Below are 17,041 nucleotides of genomic sequence, written 5' to 3' on the forward strand. Positions count from 1 at the left end.
TTCTGAGAGCTTTCAAATCCAGCCCATGTATTTTTAAACTTTCTTATTAAATTTAAAAAAAAAACCTATGAAAGAAGATAGCCTATATGTGTATTATCACCACTAAAATAATCCCTTTACATTGCTAAGAAAGCAGGCTTTTATTCAACAACGGCAATTTTATTTTCTTTAGTCAGCAAAGCCCATTTTTCCACATGTGTTAAACTGCTAGCATTTCTTTATTTAACTTCGGTTTGGCAGCTCCACCAGATTGCCCACACTGTCTTTGCAACTGTAGTCCTTTCCTTCAATACAGGAGTTGTATCTAAAGCATAGATACATTGGACACTGACCTGGCTCGGAGAGTTAAATTCTTTGACCTGCTGAACCTGGATACATTTGGAAAGAAACACGTGTTCCATTGCGAGTGAAAGTAAAGTTGCTTATTGATTTCTCTCAGAGTTGGTTTGACTGGGCCTGTCACTCAGGAATTATGCCTGGTTTTGGTGAACAACAGTGAAATATCCTGTGCATGACCGGGCCTTTAATCACAGTGGTTTCAGAATGAACAGATGGAATTAGCATCAAAGCAGCATTTTTAAATGGTGAAAATGTTTCCTTTTTGAAGGGGATTTTTGGCTTTTGCAGCAATGGCAGGCTTTCCTTTTCACTTGATTCCATTTATATGTCTCAGAACACACTGGCATACTTTTTCAGTGTGTCCCCTTGTTCCATTTTGCCTGAAGTGTGCTGGGCAGGATGGTGCAACCATCTTTTTGCTGCTACCAAAACACAGTTTTGAGGTCTTGGTGCGCACAGGCGCCAGCACAGCCAGGTTGCTGTTTCTTGTGCAAGTGCAGCTTAGTGATGTGGAGGCAATGCTGTTGAGTGGGTCAATCTATCCCACACTATCCTGTGCTTCGCCAAGATGTACGCCAGATCTCTCAATTTACTAATGTGTCTTGCCTTCTTCGGTCTTGGAAACCTGCCCAGCAAGCATGCCCAGAGGAACCTAGTCCGGCGATAGGCCGATCCTTGCTACAGTCTGGGTCACCACCTCCCAAAATCGGCGTACATCCACGCAGGCCCAGAACATATGCATCAGGTCTGCATTTCTCAGGCCTCATTTTAGCTTGTTCTGTTGCTTTGCTAAATTTGGCAATTTTCTCAGTCAAATATGTTTGGATTATCAATTGCATTTTCGCATTTCTAGATACTTGGTTCCCCATCGTCCTACTCCATGCTGCATCCGAGAGTTGCTCCTGCAAATCTGTTTCCCTGCATTGCCTAATCAGTATCAAATTGTTATCCGCCTTTGCCATCAGAATCTCATGCAGTCTATGATGTCTGGGACATGCATTATCATTAGTTTAATCTTCTACCAATGCTCCCTCCATTCCTGGCCATTTCATTTTCGGACTGTGGAGAAATGAGGCATATATTATGTGTTGCCCGTCCACTACCCCTGATTCCAAAGCAACCTCATTAAAGGTTACTGGCCGTCCCTCTTTCAGTATATCGCCCAGTGTCAACACTCCCTTTAGGCTCCCAATATTTTCTAACATTCAGCCTAAACTGCACATCTTCACTCTTCAGTGGGATCTGAGGTGAATAGGGTGTCTCTTTGCCACAATGTCATACATAGCGTCAGTAGTAGAGGTGGGTCTGGGGGCTGTTTTATCTTGGTCCACACCATCTCTTTCCGAAAGAATGGGGTGCATGCGGTTGTAATAATTCTATATCTTGGGTATGTTCATCCGATATCCAGTACGTGACAAACTGCAATTGGCACGCCATAAAATATCCCTCATAATCTGGCACTCTTATCCCTCCTTGTTCATATGCTCTCTGTAATTTCTCCAGCGACACTCTACACCTCGAATTGTGCCATAGAAAACTCTGGCAGATTGTGCTCAGTTGCCTAAAGAAGGCTCTGGGTATATTGTATGGGACGTTTGTGAAATGATGAAGCTGCCTCGGGAGCACCACCATTTTCAACAATCCTGCCCTTCCCATTAATGAAAGTGGCAGCTTTGCCCAAAACTTCATGGAGTTCCCTATTTTGTTCAACGTGTTGTGGGCATGTTTTACTTTAGGATTATGATCGATGTTCACTCCCAGATAATCAAATGTATCCATTTCCCATTTAGTCGGTAACCTCTGCATCTAGTTTAGGGGTTTTCCTGTGTACCCTGCTAGTGGGAATATGCTTGACTTCTGTGCATTTATCGTTCTCCCTGAAAGGTCAGCATATCATACCAACACATCTAATATATCTTGTAAATTGGTCTTGTTGTACATAAAGAAGCATATGAAATCAGGTGTGCTCTCCTGTATACTAATGCTTGCATCACAATATTACATCCGTAAGTATACTGCCAATGGCTCTACGTTGAGGTTAAATTACCAGGGACAGCCCTGTCTGGTGCCCTTGCTTAATTCCCATTAATCTGATATTGTGGTGCCTATTTTAACTCGCTGCTGGGTTGCTATATAGTAGCTTATCCCATTTGATATAATGGGGCCCATGCTGATACATTTTAGCACCGCTAGTAGCCCTGGCCACCTGGCTGAGTGAAGGCCTTAACTGCATACAGTGAGGTTACTACCATACGCTCGGTGCTATCTTGACAGTGGTGAATTACACGGTGTAGTCGCCTTAAGTTGCATGTGAGATTTCTGTTTGGTACATAGCCCGACTAATCTGGGTGTATACATTTGTGGATTACTGGCTTCAATCTGTTAGCCACCAGAGCCCTCAGTATCTTCCTGTCTACATTTAACAGCAAGGGTGGGGGTCTGTAAGAGCCGCACCCAGTATCTGGTTTGTCTGGCTTCAGTAACAGGACTATGATAGTCTCCCTTAAGGACAGCGGCAAGATGCCTTTATCTAGGGATTCATGCAGCATTGCCAGCACGTTCTCTGCCATGAATTCTTTATAGAACTCACTTGGTATTACATCCATACCTGGAGCCTTCCCTGATGGCAACCCTCTTATAGTAAGTTCTAACTCCTCCTTCGTTATGGGGTCTTTGAGCGTTTCTGCATCTAGCTGAGTAAGATCCATCAGCCCTTAAGCTTCTTCTATCTCTGCATCCCGGGTTTCTGATGTCTCCTCGTACAGCAACGTATACAATTCACTGAAACATTTGTTTGTCTTGTGTCTCGCAGATCTCCCCATGCCTAGCTGTAATTATGATACTCCGCTCTTTTGCTTTTGTATATGCAGGCCAGCAAGCATCCCGTTTTCTCATTCTGCATGTTGCATCTACACATTTCCGATGACTCAACTTGTTCAATCTATCCCAGTGTCCTGAGCATTCCTGCTGCAGGGCAACGATCTGGCGTGCCCTCCCTCTAGGGAGATCTTCCTGGCCATTAATGCCATCCAATATTCTGCACATTCGAATTTCCCCTGGGTGTCGTCTCCCGTAAAAATATAATCTAGTCTGGTGTACAGGTCTTGGGGAGCAGAGTAATGTGAATATCCACGGGCCTGCAGGTGCATAGTCCGCCATATGTCTGAAAGCTTAAATGCATAACACTTTATAGCGGCATGGGCCGGGTGTGTAAATGTATCATCCGATCTGTCCAGTGTAGGGTTAATCGTGCAGTTTTCATCGCCACCCCACCATATCAATGTACCGTCCCTGTGTGGGCTTATTAATGGGTATAGCGTGCGCAAGTAAGCAGCTGTGTGTTAATTATACAGAATTCTGTGTTCGACCTACCCGCGCAGTACAAACATCCTGCCCTTTGTCTTGAAAGGCCCATATTAGTACACCTTGTGCGTATGCGGAGTAGGGCGAGCCCAGTGTCATGCCCCTCAATTAGTGTAATCTGTTTCTCTTTTGTGAGGCGAGTCTCTCGCAGGAGTGCAATTAAATTTTATGACTCCTTATTTGTGTCATTCTATTAGGTTTGATATAACTGTTGAGGCCCCTGACATTCCAAGATACTAAAGTTCCCCTGCCATACTTATAAGCTCGGGCACATAACCGTAATCCAATGTTCAAGATCCAAGTTCAGCAAATAGTGTGTACTCATAGGCTAACTCCCCCTAACTACCCCGACTCCCTTACCCACCCCCCCCCAAAAATTTCCCAGCTCAGTCCCTCGTGCTCGGGCATCCCCACTTCTCGTCTCCGCTCCAGGGTCTTGTCCTGGTGCGTGGGGCACAGTAGGTGGATACTTAACTGCTAGTATCTGAACTAATAGCTCCACTCTTAGGGCTAGGGAGCTCCTGAATAGTGCGCACTCAAGCGAGCGCCCCTACGTGGGCTCTTGAAGTTATCAATACTTGCTCTCCTTAAGCGTGTGTTAACAGTCCTCTGCCATTGTGCAATCGTTCTGATCGTCTATCTGTGTTTGCTCGTTACTGCTTGGGCCTGCTTCCTCTCCGGTCAGCAAATTCTGCGTTTCCATCCATGTGTATGCATCTTCTGGGTTGTCGAAGAAAAGTTTGATCTTTGTAGATCACTTTCAGGCTAGCCAGGTACAGCAACATATACTTCAGGTTAGCCGCTCGTAATATCTTTTTAACCGTGATGTAAATCGCCTGTTGCTTCTGCACTTGTAGGGTGTAGTCTGGATATGCAGTTATCGCGGCTGACATGCTTTGGGTAGTCTTCTCCCTTTACGAAAGTATTCTAGGATCTTCTCCCTATCGTGGTAGTTCAATATACGGCCTATGATTGGCCTTGGTGGAGCTCCCGGCGGTGGTTTCCACATCAATGCTCTATGCGCTTTTTTCGGCTGTAAAGCCTGAGTAAGGGCACCTGTACACATTTCTTGCTCCAACAGGGACTCAATGGGGTTTGCACCCTCTTCTCCTTCCGGGAACCCTATAATTCTTACTTTGTTCGGCCTAGCTCTGTGATCTGCATCCTCAGCTCTATCTTCCAAGTTACGCACTTGTTGCAGTACCCTGACTTCTTCCGAGGTATCTTTCGGGCCGCTTGTATTGTCTTTTCCAGTATTCCTGTGCATTCAGTTGGTGATCTCACATGTCTTAACAAGTTCACATCTTTGCTGATGGCTTCAATGTTGTCTTCTAGAGATTCCTGTAGGGATTCCATTTCTTCTAGGATCCGTTGGTCTCCTTTCTCAAACATCTGCTCTCTGAGGTTTATTGAGCCAGCATTTTCCGCTGCTGCAGCGGGCTTGGCAAAGACTCCCGGTGTAGGTTGCTTAGCCATGCTCTGATTTGGATGTCATGATTGCATTCAATTGTAGGGGCATTGGTCCTGTGTCTCCCTGCTCACCTAGTTCTCCACACAACAAAATGGCACTCGAGTAGGCGGACGCTTTCATCCACGGATGTTGCGTCCCAACTCTTGCTCTGAACAATGTACCTGTGATATGCCAGCAATTTCCCATTCGTCTCTGCCCATCAATGACTTCTCCCATACTTGTGCATCACTTTAAGTTGGTGTGTTGCCCCAGGCTTGCATAGTTGGGTGGCTCCACTAGTTTTCCCCTGGACCTAGGATCTCTACCAGACCACCAGAGTATGCCCCATTGCAGTCAGGGAAGCAGTCTGTGCTACTTCACAGGCTCCGCATTGAAGTGCTCCCCATACTCCTTGTTGCTGTGTCTTTCGTACCTCTTCCATACCAGGAGGCCATGTATATAATCTGAGTCCTCTTATGAGTGACTCTGCACCCCATGTGAGTATCACAGCCCTTGTGCTGGACCTCCTGTCTTCTCCAGCAGCCGTATAGCACAACAATTAAAGTGCTATCCTTTTGTCTCGACTCGACCTCAACTTGTCATGCCCTCAGTACTTGTTCTTACCGTTTGTGCCTGCTGTATGCTAGATTCATACAATCCGTTCTGACCCTGCATGTGCTGCACGTATTCCGGTATCTTTCTCACTGGAGGCGCTAAGTGTCTTATCCTTATTCAGCAGCCACAGTTCTTTTCCTCCAATATGCTCTTCCTATCCACCGCAGTCCCCTACTGTTAGACTTTTTCATGATTCCGCAGTGCAAAGGCTAGAATTAGCCCAGGTTGCTGTTAGCACACTTTACTGCGGTTTACTGCCTTCACCGCTGCTGTGGCAGTTACTTCGGCAACTTACTGTCCATGTCTCCGGCCCTCCTCTCGCTACAGTCCCAGGCTTTAGTCCTTGGCCTGTCTTAGGTGAAAATTGCCCTCCATCTGTGTTTACTCGCTTTACTACAAGCATGTCGGACCACAGTGTAACCCCCGTTCAAACACTGCTTCACCACGTTCTCCGAACAATGTTTCTGATGTTTGGCCGGACCACATTGGAAACCTCATGAAACACTCCGATGGCAGCACTCATTTATGTGTGCTGTACTGCATTGGAAACAGCTTTGTGTTGCTGCACCTCGCTTCTCGGGCAGGGCCGGACCGCATTGCACTCATGTCTGTTCTATTTGCACACTTCTGCATATTCCAACATCTTCAGGTATCACCCGCAGCTCGTCGCGTTCTGCCCACGCTTTGTGTACCAATGTTCCCACACTGTTAACCCCTTCGGGTTTGGTATGCTGTGGGCAGGGACTGAAATCCTCCCATACAGCGCATGCTGGCCCTTGCAGATGCAGAATGTACCTCATTGATCACGCTGCCTCCGGCTGCCGATATTTGTTTTTCACCGTTCCGGCACCACAGCTCCTCCAATGCTTTTATCTGGGTAACAACCCATGCGGCAAGACCACCCACCCCTCTCTCTCCCCCACCTCCCCTTGGTTATGCTTGGAGCCGATTACAACAGTGCAGTTAGCCTATATATTGATCTTGTCTCCGACTGCGGTCACTGGCAACAGACCTGCTGTTATCGCGTGATGCAGCCATAGTCAATGTCCGCTCAGCTCTTTGTTCCAGCATCCGCCATCTTGTTTTCTCTGCGTCTTGTCGGCCGCCAACTTTCCGCTGACAGTTTATCATCGTGCCATCTTTTTACTGCACTCTGCATATCCATCTGTCTGCACAGCTCTTCATGTGTACGAACAGCAATGGAAGTGCATTAACGCACTTTATAGCCGCAGTAATGCCTCAGGATCATACCGGATCAGTAGGAGCCACACAAACGCGTCCTACAGTGTGGTCCCATAGCCACGCCCCCGAGTTCCTCTCACTGTTGACCCTATATGTAGTCGGTGTTGAGGCGCCTGACTCTGAATGGGCACACACAATGTGGGACACGCCAAATGAGCTGATAACGCACCATTTCCTCTCCACTCGTGATGTAGGAATGTCTGTGCCTTTCTGCTGTGGTGATAGTCAGGGTGGCATATTAATCAAATCTCTTTTTTTTTTTTTTTTTTTTTTTTTTTTTTTTTTTTTTTTCCTGACCCTCTTTTGAGACTGAAAGGGGTCTTCAGTCTCATGTAAGGCTGGCTTGGTGGTTTTTTCTGAATAGGACCAATTACTTTTTTCCTTGGGTGCATCTCTGCTTTTTATAGTGGTTCTTCATGTTGACAGATGGTAGCTAAGTCTACTTTGTTGTGGAGAGTTACAGCCGTCCGACACTTCACTTCCTAAAAACCCCTCTCCAGCCAGGCTTGTAACTTGTGGTCTTGCAGTGACCTGTGTAGGCCACTTGCCCGTTCTCTAGTCTATGCGGTAATGCTTGCCTATAGTGACTACTGCACTAGTTGTCCATCGTGTCCTTCCTCCATATACCCCTTGCACCCCCCCCACCCCCCCCCCCCCCTCCTCCTCCTCCTCCATCCACACTAAACTGCACAACGGTAAGGTACAACCTGGGCAGATGAACTGTCTGAGATGTGATTGCATGTTAATGACCATGTTGAAATTCATACTGAGATTCATACCGAGATTCATGCCTAATTTACTGCTTGAAAATGGCCATGATCCACTCTCCCCTTGGGCTTATGGCTCAAACCATGAATAAAACTGGGGTGCGGAATATGGATTAGGAGTACAGTAGTCAATGGTAATGACTTCTGCTTTTGTGTGAATTAAGTGCGTTTGTGTATGAATTACAAAAATGTTGAGTTTCTTTTACTGTTTAAAAAACATACTTCCATCTGTAGTCCCAATACTTTTGACATACAGTGCAAGCTCGCCAATCCATGGGCCTTTGTTGAAGATGCGCCAAACAATGTGGTTTTGTTACCCAACAAGCTGTATCTGTAACCATGCTTAAGCCCTACGCCATGACCATCACTCGCACCAGCTTATCTCCAAATTTCTTGGGTATGGCAAGGTTCCTCCTGTAAATAGAAGTGTTGTGTCATTGCCAGGACTGCATGTTAAAAAGTAGCACACTTTATTCTTTATAGCTTAAAAAAATGAAAATGATTGTTTTAACCCTATTTTACACAATCCCTAGGAAGAGAGGATTTTATTAGAGGTATTGGATATTGTGCTAGGACACTAAATAGTAATTCAAGATGATAATTTGGGAAGTTTAACGGTCAGGCAGGGGTGAATTTGAAGGGATCGTCCACTTGGCCACTATCTATTTCTTTTAGCATTTTAGTGTAATTCTTTTCAACCGGATGTAACTATAAATAGGAAGAATGGGTTGAGTCAATATAGGTTCCTCCAATATGGTGTAGCTTATTGTAATGTTAATATTTCACACAAAAAATGAATCACATAGGCTTACTTCCCAATCTTCTTTAATGATGGACACTTATCCTGTTTTGCTGAAATCCCAATCCTAGCCACCCAGCTTACTCCGTTTCTGTATCGGTACGTGTGTGAAAGGTTTTTCTTACTCTTTTCAGAGTCTCTGGCTTGTTTAAAGCATTATGTCGTGTTTGTTTCTGGGCACATCTTTCTTGCATGTGCAGATACATGTACACAGTGTGGTGATGTGCCCCTTTAATCCCCAACGTTCCCTTAAAGCTATTCTTCGCTCACCTGATCTTTGTGATCATTTTTCATGAAACGATTACCTATATAGTTTAATCAATTCTCTTGTTTCCTAACTTGGCTACAGGCTTGGATGTGCCCATGCATTGACTGTTAACCCGTCAGCAAAATTGCACCATTGGATTGGTTATTAATCTCACCTGTTCCCTAAATGCCATAAGCAGTTTGCGTGCAGTGACTTTCATAAAGGCCTCAATGAATTCTTTTGGTTTGATTGAATTTCCTGAAGTGCTTTGTGCACTGCTGTTTGCCTAGTCTAATTTTCTTGCGGAGTGGACAAGATCAGAGTTTGTCATACAGTATATGGTGGTGTCAGTGCAAGGCAGCAGAGACTTAAGCTCTTGGCCTGCTTCGTTGCTGGTCCAGAAGTGATTGCTTTGATGGATCGAGAAATGTACCCTTCACCCAAAATGTGCATCGCCATTAGTTTGAGGAGTGGTTTGCAGGTGGCCAATATCAGTGACTGGAATTTAGTGTGCTTGCGTCCCAAACAAATAGCAACAGAGTTGGGGGACCTTTTAAGTAATGGATGCCCTATATTGGGAGTTTTTACCATTTGGACTGACATGATGGCTTGGGTTCCCTGCAGAGGTGTGTGCTTTTATCATGATTGCATATTTAGAGAGTGTGACCGAAGGGCCTAACACAAAGGTCAGAAGGTAGTGCATCTATGAATGTTCTAGTGGGTGGACTCTTCATTGGCAATGTAACATGCTATTTTTGCTGGAGTCATTTAAAGCTCTGGCATGTGGAGTAGATGTGTATTTATTCTGGCAGTCAGTAGTTGTGCTTGAAATTGTCACTCCGTCGTGGCAAGGCATCGATCTCGCCAGACTTTCCAAGCACGGATTAATAGTCTTCATATAACGGTTTCTCGCATGGCAAGTAACACTTGTCAAAACGTTGTAGGGGGGAAATGAGCCAGTGTGTTTTCAAGTAACTCTTGAACCGCAAGACTCAGCTCTCTGCCACGTGTGGCTATAGCCGGACATCGATTACTTGTTTGTGTAAGCTACTCCTGCGTGGTCTCTGAAGCTTGCCATGAAAGTGATTCATGTTGGTGACGTGATGTTTGGGTGAATGGTAGGAAATGCAAGACATTTTTATTTTTGAACAGCAAGTGTGAATCGACATTGCGTATTTCAAACTACACAGACGTTAACAGGTGAAAATCTGGAGTGTGGTTGAATTACTGTGATGGTCACCTAGGTAGTATGGTTGATTTTCCCTTAACTTGCTAGATCAAAATCTTAGAGGTAGCAATTAGCTGACTCTCCCTCTTCCTTCTGGCAGATTTGACTTTAAATTGCATGATGTGTGATGAATTGGAGATTCTGAACCAAGAACTTGACCGATTATTGCACAGCAACGTCGCGGGAGGAGAGTATTTAAGTTCTGAATCTGAACAGCCTCCGGTCTCTGATTCCTTGGACCTGAACGTTATTTCAGGCAGTGAAGCCCAGTGCCAAATAGTGCAGGTATTCAATCTTACTTTGTCACATACTAAGGTTTTTGTGTCTTTAATTATCATCCGGTTATGGCTGTATCAAATGCTTGTTAATGTGTTTTCTGTGATTGATGTTACTCAAATTGTGGACCTGAAAGCAGTTGTTTTAAAATCTGCAGCCGCGGACAGGGGCACGTGGTGGATGGCTGAGGTTGGTCTTTTGCACCGTTTTTCTGAAGCACAGCAAACTTGAAATAAGAAGGGTTTGTTTCTACGGCTGACGCGCTAAATTATGACGACATGTGAGACATTGGTGGCTGTTGCTAGTTCTATTTTAAGGATACTTTGCGCATGTGAATGGAGAGTCATCCGAACCTTTTGCTATTCGGCCCGGACTCACTTATGCATTTTCTGGTATGAGTCAAAGTAATAAACAGATTTTTAGAAGGTTTCGACTCTGAAACGGGATGTCCTATCCGAAAGAAAAAAAACCTATACTCTCCGAATTTCACACTTTTATATGGGTTATTTCTCTGAATATGTGGCATTGGCTATTGAATTTGCACGTTTAAGTAACCTGTGCGAGTGAACGTCTCTAAAAGAGGTGCAGTGGGAGGTAGCGTTGAGCCCAATTTGTGCCACGCAAAGCAAGAGCTGAATAGACACGCCTAAATGGTGCGCCATTACTAAAGGTATGACTGATCAATAACTGACCCTTTTGTTAGCCATCTTTACACAAGCGAACGCAACCCATAAACATGAACTATATTTTTTTACAGGACTTGTGTAGTATCTTACGGTGGGGATTGTATAGCTATGGTTGTATGGCCCTTTACGTGGGAATAGTTCTTCTTTTCCACCAACCTTTTGTCCTTCTTGTAAAATAGGCATATTTGGCTAATAATGGTTTAATCACATTCCCAAGCATACATGTGCACACGCACAGACGCCACACCCATGGTTAACTTTAGGCTGTTGTAGTGCAATATGGCATTTGTATAGCGCCTATTCCCATTGGTATGGTCTCAAAGCGGTGTAGGTGAACGCCCTTGGTATGGGAGATTCATCCGGGTAGTTTAGAATGCGTGCGTTCATTTTAGCCAAATACGGTGGTGGGTAGGGTGGCCAAATACCTGCCAGCAACCCGTGTCGAGTTAGCAAGTGAATGGGTGCTTGGCCTTTTCACCTGCGTCTTCTGGACTTGCACACCCTCCAGACAACCCAATGTGGACACTTTTTTTTGTTTGAGCTATTAGGTGTCGTTTTCGACACTGCCAAGCCTGAGCTATTGCATTAGAGTAAAGGTAGGTGAGAAATGGCATATGAGCCTCCCGATCTCTTTTGATAACGTAAGATAAATATTTGTGTACACCAAGCTGTCAAATACATCGCTATGCTCATTTGCTCACTTGTTCAGGACGTTATCTTATATTGTTTTTGTTTTCTGAATCTGCTAGATGATCGGTTTGTATGTTCTCATTTGTTTACTTTAAAACATGGGTGCACAACTTGCGGGCCAGTTGCGGCCCGCCATGCTCTTTTGTCTGGCTCGCGAGGCACAAAGACTTTCCTAATGGAGGGCGGCCCGCGGCCGCCCTCCATTAGGAAAGTCTTTGTTGTCTTCCGGGCCGGACAAAACACTGGCCCTCATTGGCTCAGCAAACACACGCATCACGTCGCTCCTACGAGCCACGTAATGCGTGTGTGCTGCACCAATGGAGGGCCAGCACTACGGCTGGCGTGGACCATAAGGCTTGATGCCGGAAGGCATTTCAGCCTTGGACCACGCCAGCCGTAGTAAGAGTCCAGCGTTCCTGCTTACCTGCCTGCCTTCCAGCACGTCTCCGGTAAGTGGTCTGTTTGTGTTTGTGTGTCGGGTCTGTTTTGCTTTGTTTGTGTGTGTATGTTGCGACGGGGTGTCGGATGTTTGGATCTGAATGTATTTTGTGTATGTTGAGATGCGGGGGTGGGGGGGTGTTGGATGTGTGTCGGATGTTTGGATCTGAATGTATTTTGTGTGTATGTTGGGGTGGGGGGGTGTTGGATGTGTCGGATGTTTGGATTTGAATGTATTTTGTGTGTATGTTGAGATGCGGGGGTGGGGGGGTGTTGGATGTGTGTGGGGGGTGGGGGTTTGGGTCTGTATGTTTGCATGTTTGAGAGTGTGCTGAGTTGGGGGGTGGGGGTTCGGGTCTGGTTGGGTGCTTGTGTGTGCTGATTTGGGGGGTGGGGGTTTGGGGTGGGGGGTTTGGGTCTGTATGGGTGCATGTTTGTGTGTGTGCTGAGTTGGGGGGTGGGGGTTCGGGTCTGTGTGCTGAGTTGGGGGTTTGGGTCTGTATGTTTGCATGTTTGTGCTGAGTTGGGGGGTGGGAGTTCGGGTCTGGTTGGGTGCGTGTGTGCTGATTTGGGGGTGGGGGTTTGGGGTCTGTATGGGTGCATGTTTGTGTGTGCTGATTTGGGGGGTGGGGGTTTGGAGTTGGGGGTGGGGGGTTCGGGTCTGTATGGGTGCATGTTTGAGAGTGTGCTGAGTTGGGGGTGGGGGGTTCGGGCATAATGTTTGGTTGGGGGTGAGGGACATGGGGCATAGTGTTTGGTTGGCGGTGAGGGGGCCATGGAGCATAGTGTTTGGTTGGGGGTGAGGGTGCCATGGGGCATAATGTTTGGTTGGGGGTGAGGGAGCCATGGGGCATAATGTTTTGTTGGGGATGAGGGACATGGGGCATAGTGTTTGGTTGGGGGTGAGGGTGCCATGGGGCATAATGTTTGGTTGGGGGTGAGGGGGCCATGGGGCATAGTGTTTGGTTGGGGGTGAGGGACATGGGGCATAGTGTTTGGTTGGGGGTGAGGGTGCCATGGGGCATAATGTTTGGTTGGGGGTGAGGGAGCCATGGGGCATAGTGTTTGGTTGGGGGTGAGGGAGCCATGGGGCATAGTGTTTGGTTGGGGGTGAGGGGGCCATGGAGCATAATGTTTGGTTGGGGGTGAGGGGGCCATGGAGCATAGTGGTTGGTTGGGGGTGAGGGGGCCATGGGGCATAATGTTTGGTTGGGGGTGAGGGGGCCATGGGGCATAGTGTTTGGTTGGGGGTGAGGGGGCCATGGGGCATAATGTTTGGTTGCGGGTGAGGGAGCCATGGGGCATAATGTTTGGTTGGGGGTGAGGGGGCCAAGGGGCATAGTGTTTGGTTGGGGGTGAGGGACATGGGGCATAGTGTTGCACTCCAAGAGTGAACCCAATAATAAAGCTAAAACCGGCACAGTTGGGAGATGTTCATCTTTGGCTTTTTGAGGAAACCTGACTCAATGAAGGCCATACTCCTCTTGGGCAACCCAAATAGCAAACTGTAGCAGTCCAAAATGACGGCATGTCCAATCTAGGGTCAATAAAATATATATAAGTTAACTAAACATGCGAGATACAATAACTTAATAGAAATAAATTATAACAATGGAAAATGTGTAGTACAAAATGTAAGTTTGAAATGCAAATAAAAATCGTTACCCCTCAAAAACATTATTTTTCCATGTGTTTAGTAGAAATTGGGGGTTTAAAAAGCGCCCCGCCCACATTTACTTTTCGCCCCACTATAGCCCTCATGTAAGGTACTTTCGGCCCTCTGTCAAAATCAGTTGTGCACCCCTGCTTTAAAACATAGTCAAATATTTGAACATAATCGGCAAATTGCTTCCAGATATGCAGGTTACTCATTCAAACCCAACAAGCACCCGAACTAAGTCAGCAGCCTTCGCTGTGGCTACACTCATCACACTCAGTGCGAAACTCTGCGCACCAGTCCACTTCAGACTACTAACATTGAGATAAGTAGCACTGGCCAGCACACGCACATCAACCATTCACTGCCACTGTTCACCCGCAACGCTCATCCTGGGAAGATCCCAACACTAGAAATCCCCTACCGTAAACCTATTCCCCAAGATAGATACAACAAGCCATCGATGACTGTTACATTATGGATACTTAATATAGAATAGGCTGAAAACTACGGCCTTGAAGCCAAGCCCCCCTCAACGAATCGAGGGGTAGCCCACGCCATTCGTTCTTTAAATATGGAGACATCCTTCACTGCAAAACCGGGAGCGCCTGCCCACCATAGAGGATTCCTAATTTTAGGAGCAGCCTCCTCCTTGGCTTACTATATATGACGAATCACACTACATGGGGATACCCGGGCCTCTTGTCCCTGAACAGAATTCATCAAATCTAGGTGTTGCTTCGATCAAGGTTCACTATATGTTTACACCTTTAGCACTGTGAAACGTAGGCCTTTGTCCCACTGTAAAGGACCCTCTAATCTAGGTTTTGACTCAGTCTCTGCTTATTGTACTCTTGATACAGGCTACAGTATGAAACCCAGGCCCATCGGGCATACAGCGACCAGCACCCCCGCCCCCTCCCCCGAAAGATCCCGGTATAGCTGGCCTCACATAGACTCTCTTGTCAATGGCAATCTATCCTTTAACCCTCAGAGCACCCACTCACGTGTCTGACCCCTACAGGGCTGCTTAGTCGAGCCTCGCCAGCCACCTAAGTCTTGGAATGGTAAACATGTACACACGCATCTAAGCTAATCCACTAGAATCTCCAACTACTTAGACTACGTTCACCAAGGGTGTTCCAACCAAGGAAAAAGCTAATTGAGGCCACACAAGTTGGGAAAGAGTGCTATATAAATAACAAATACAATATGACGTGTATTATCGTATGCGTGCACAACTACAAAGACCGCAAAGCAAACGCCCGACTACGTTTTCATTGAACAAATGAATTGGTTTAGTTTTAAAACCAGACTTGGGCAGCAAGCACACTTTTTCATATGCACAAGAACTATAGGATCTCGGTGTATTCCCCCCCCCCCCCCCCCCCCCCCCCAAACGTTTACACATCCAATCGCAAAAACATTTTCTGTTACAACTGGCAAGTTATTGCTGCCGGGAAATTACTGCTTTCAAAAAGCCAGTAAAGCAGCAAAAGTAGTTTTTACACACCAACATTTCTGTTCCTTGTTACATGCAGCAAATGCTAGACCACATTGAATAAATGATACAACGGAAGTGAAAATAGAGTAGATATACTTAATGATGGGAGTAAGACGGGAATACAGGCGATCAGCTGATCTACTATTAGAGGCATGTCAATAAAAGTGTAAAGTAAACACTGTTAGGATTAGCCTTCCTTTCTATGGTTTGTAAGGGAAGATGTTAGGATTAATCTTTCTTTGCATGGTTTGTAAGGGAAGGAGGTGTTAGGATTAGCCTTCCTTTCTATGGTTCACCTTCTGTATGCTGTATGTATGTGGTGATGTCATTAGTGGAATGCATGAGCTAGCGTGGAGTGTTTGTTTATGAATGGGTTCTAACCCAGGCAGTTGATCTAAGGAAGCCTGGGTGGTGGGAGCCAGTGGGTTTCTCTCATGATTTCCTCCTATCTCCTTATGGACTTGATGAGACCTGATTTGTACCTGTAACTGAAGAACCTGAATAAAGCAACCATTAAGCATACCTGCAACTGTATCCTGATTATATCACTATGACCCAGACCGGGTCATAACAAACACTGTTTTCATATGTGCCCCCCATAGCTTTTTCTACTCCAGTTATTGCCCACAAGGTCTCATACTTGCAAATCAAATTCAGACTTTTAATGGTTCTCACAGTACTTGAAATAGGGTGTGTTGGATGCAAAAGCTGCAGAAAGATTTTCTACTCGAGTAGAATTGGTTATGGTTCGCAATTAAATGAACATAATGCTACTAAGGGCAGGCACAGAGGTATTTCAACCTGGATGAAGGAATGCACCCGTTCATAGATAATTCACAGAATGTGCATCCTACGTGCAGTGCAACATCTCGCATGGTGACACACCTGCTGATGTACACATTTTCCTCTACCCTATGCATCGCATTTTTCTGATGCTCAGTCACTGCATACTTTCACAGATAACCGTGACTAATCTGTGTGGGGCTGTGGCGTAGCTGCCAATTTTGGGCAATATAATTATAATACCAGGACAAGCGCTCCGTGCGACAGCTAAGTACCTCTTGGCAAACCTAGCAGGGCTGCTTTTCAAGCAGCTGGCGATTTTAAACACACACCCATACACAGAAAAGTGTTCTGACAGTCAAAAGAGGTAGCGTCACTCTCAATATCAAACTTTAAAGCATCAAGACAACCATCCCCGTCACCCACGTCTAAGGGCATGGAAAAGTCAAGCAAGAAGTCATATTGCCCTAGACTCCACAAAGCTGGAGAGACCAATAATACAGATGAAGGGAATTGTATGCTCCATTAACGAATAACGAACACCCAGGTCAGGCTTACCCCCAAGACATTTTACCAAAACTCGGAAGAAAATGTGTACAGCAAGCTCTGTTAACCAAAACTAATTTAACCCAGATATGGACTTGAATTAACCAACATTCAAATCCGCACCCAGCTTACTGCCTCCAATTGCATCCTACAACACTTTCCACTCTTAATCCTTCATTCTGTCTCCCCACCATGTTAAACATCCATAATTGTAGGATGATGCTTTTGCAAACAGCAGTGTTACACATTCTCCAGCATTGGATCTTTCATGGATTCACATGCTTAGAATATTCCCCGTCGTCAGACCGGGACCCCTCGGTACACATATATAGCCTTTTTCAAAGGAAAACTTTCGACACTTTTGTGTCCGATTTACGTCCTTCTAGAACCCGCCTACGCATGCTCCGCAGG

The 17,041-nt window shown here is 45.9% G+C and overlaps 1 protein-coding gene across 7 annotated transcripts in view; it reads left to right on the forward strand.

Moving 5' to 3' along the window:
• DIDO1 (death inducer-obliterator 1) overlaps positions 1-17,041 on the forward strand; it is a 624,211-nt gene that overhangs the window by 313,281 nt on the left and 293,889 nt on the right. For 2 of the 7 annotated variants that reach the window (XM_069650761.1, XM_069650764.1), the window contains exon 2: positions 10,151-10,335. The exons of the other annotated variants lie outside the window; for them this stretch is intronic. In XM_069650761.1, the coding sequence (XP_069506862.1) occupies positions 10,168-10,335 (168 nt within the window). In that variant the 5' untranslated portion in view covers positions 10,151-10,167. The remainder of the gene's footprint in view (positions 1-10,150; positions 10,336-17,041) is intronic. 7 annotated transcript variants of the gene reach the window in all.

This window comes from Ambystoma mexicanum, chromosome 3p (assembly GCF_040938575.1).
Source record: "Ambystoma mexicanum isolate Mex_15411 chromosome 3p, UKY_AmexF1_1, whole genome shotgun sequence".
NCBI classification, from domain to species: Eukaryota; Metazoa; Chordata; class Amphibia; order Caudata; family Ambystomatidae; genus Ambystoma; species Ambystoma mexicanum.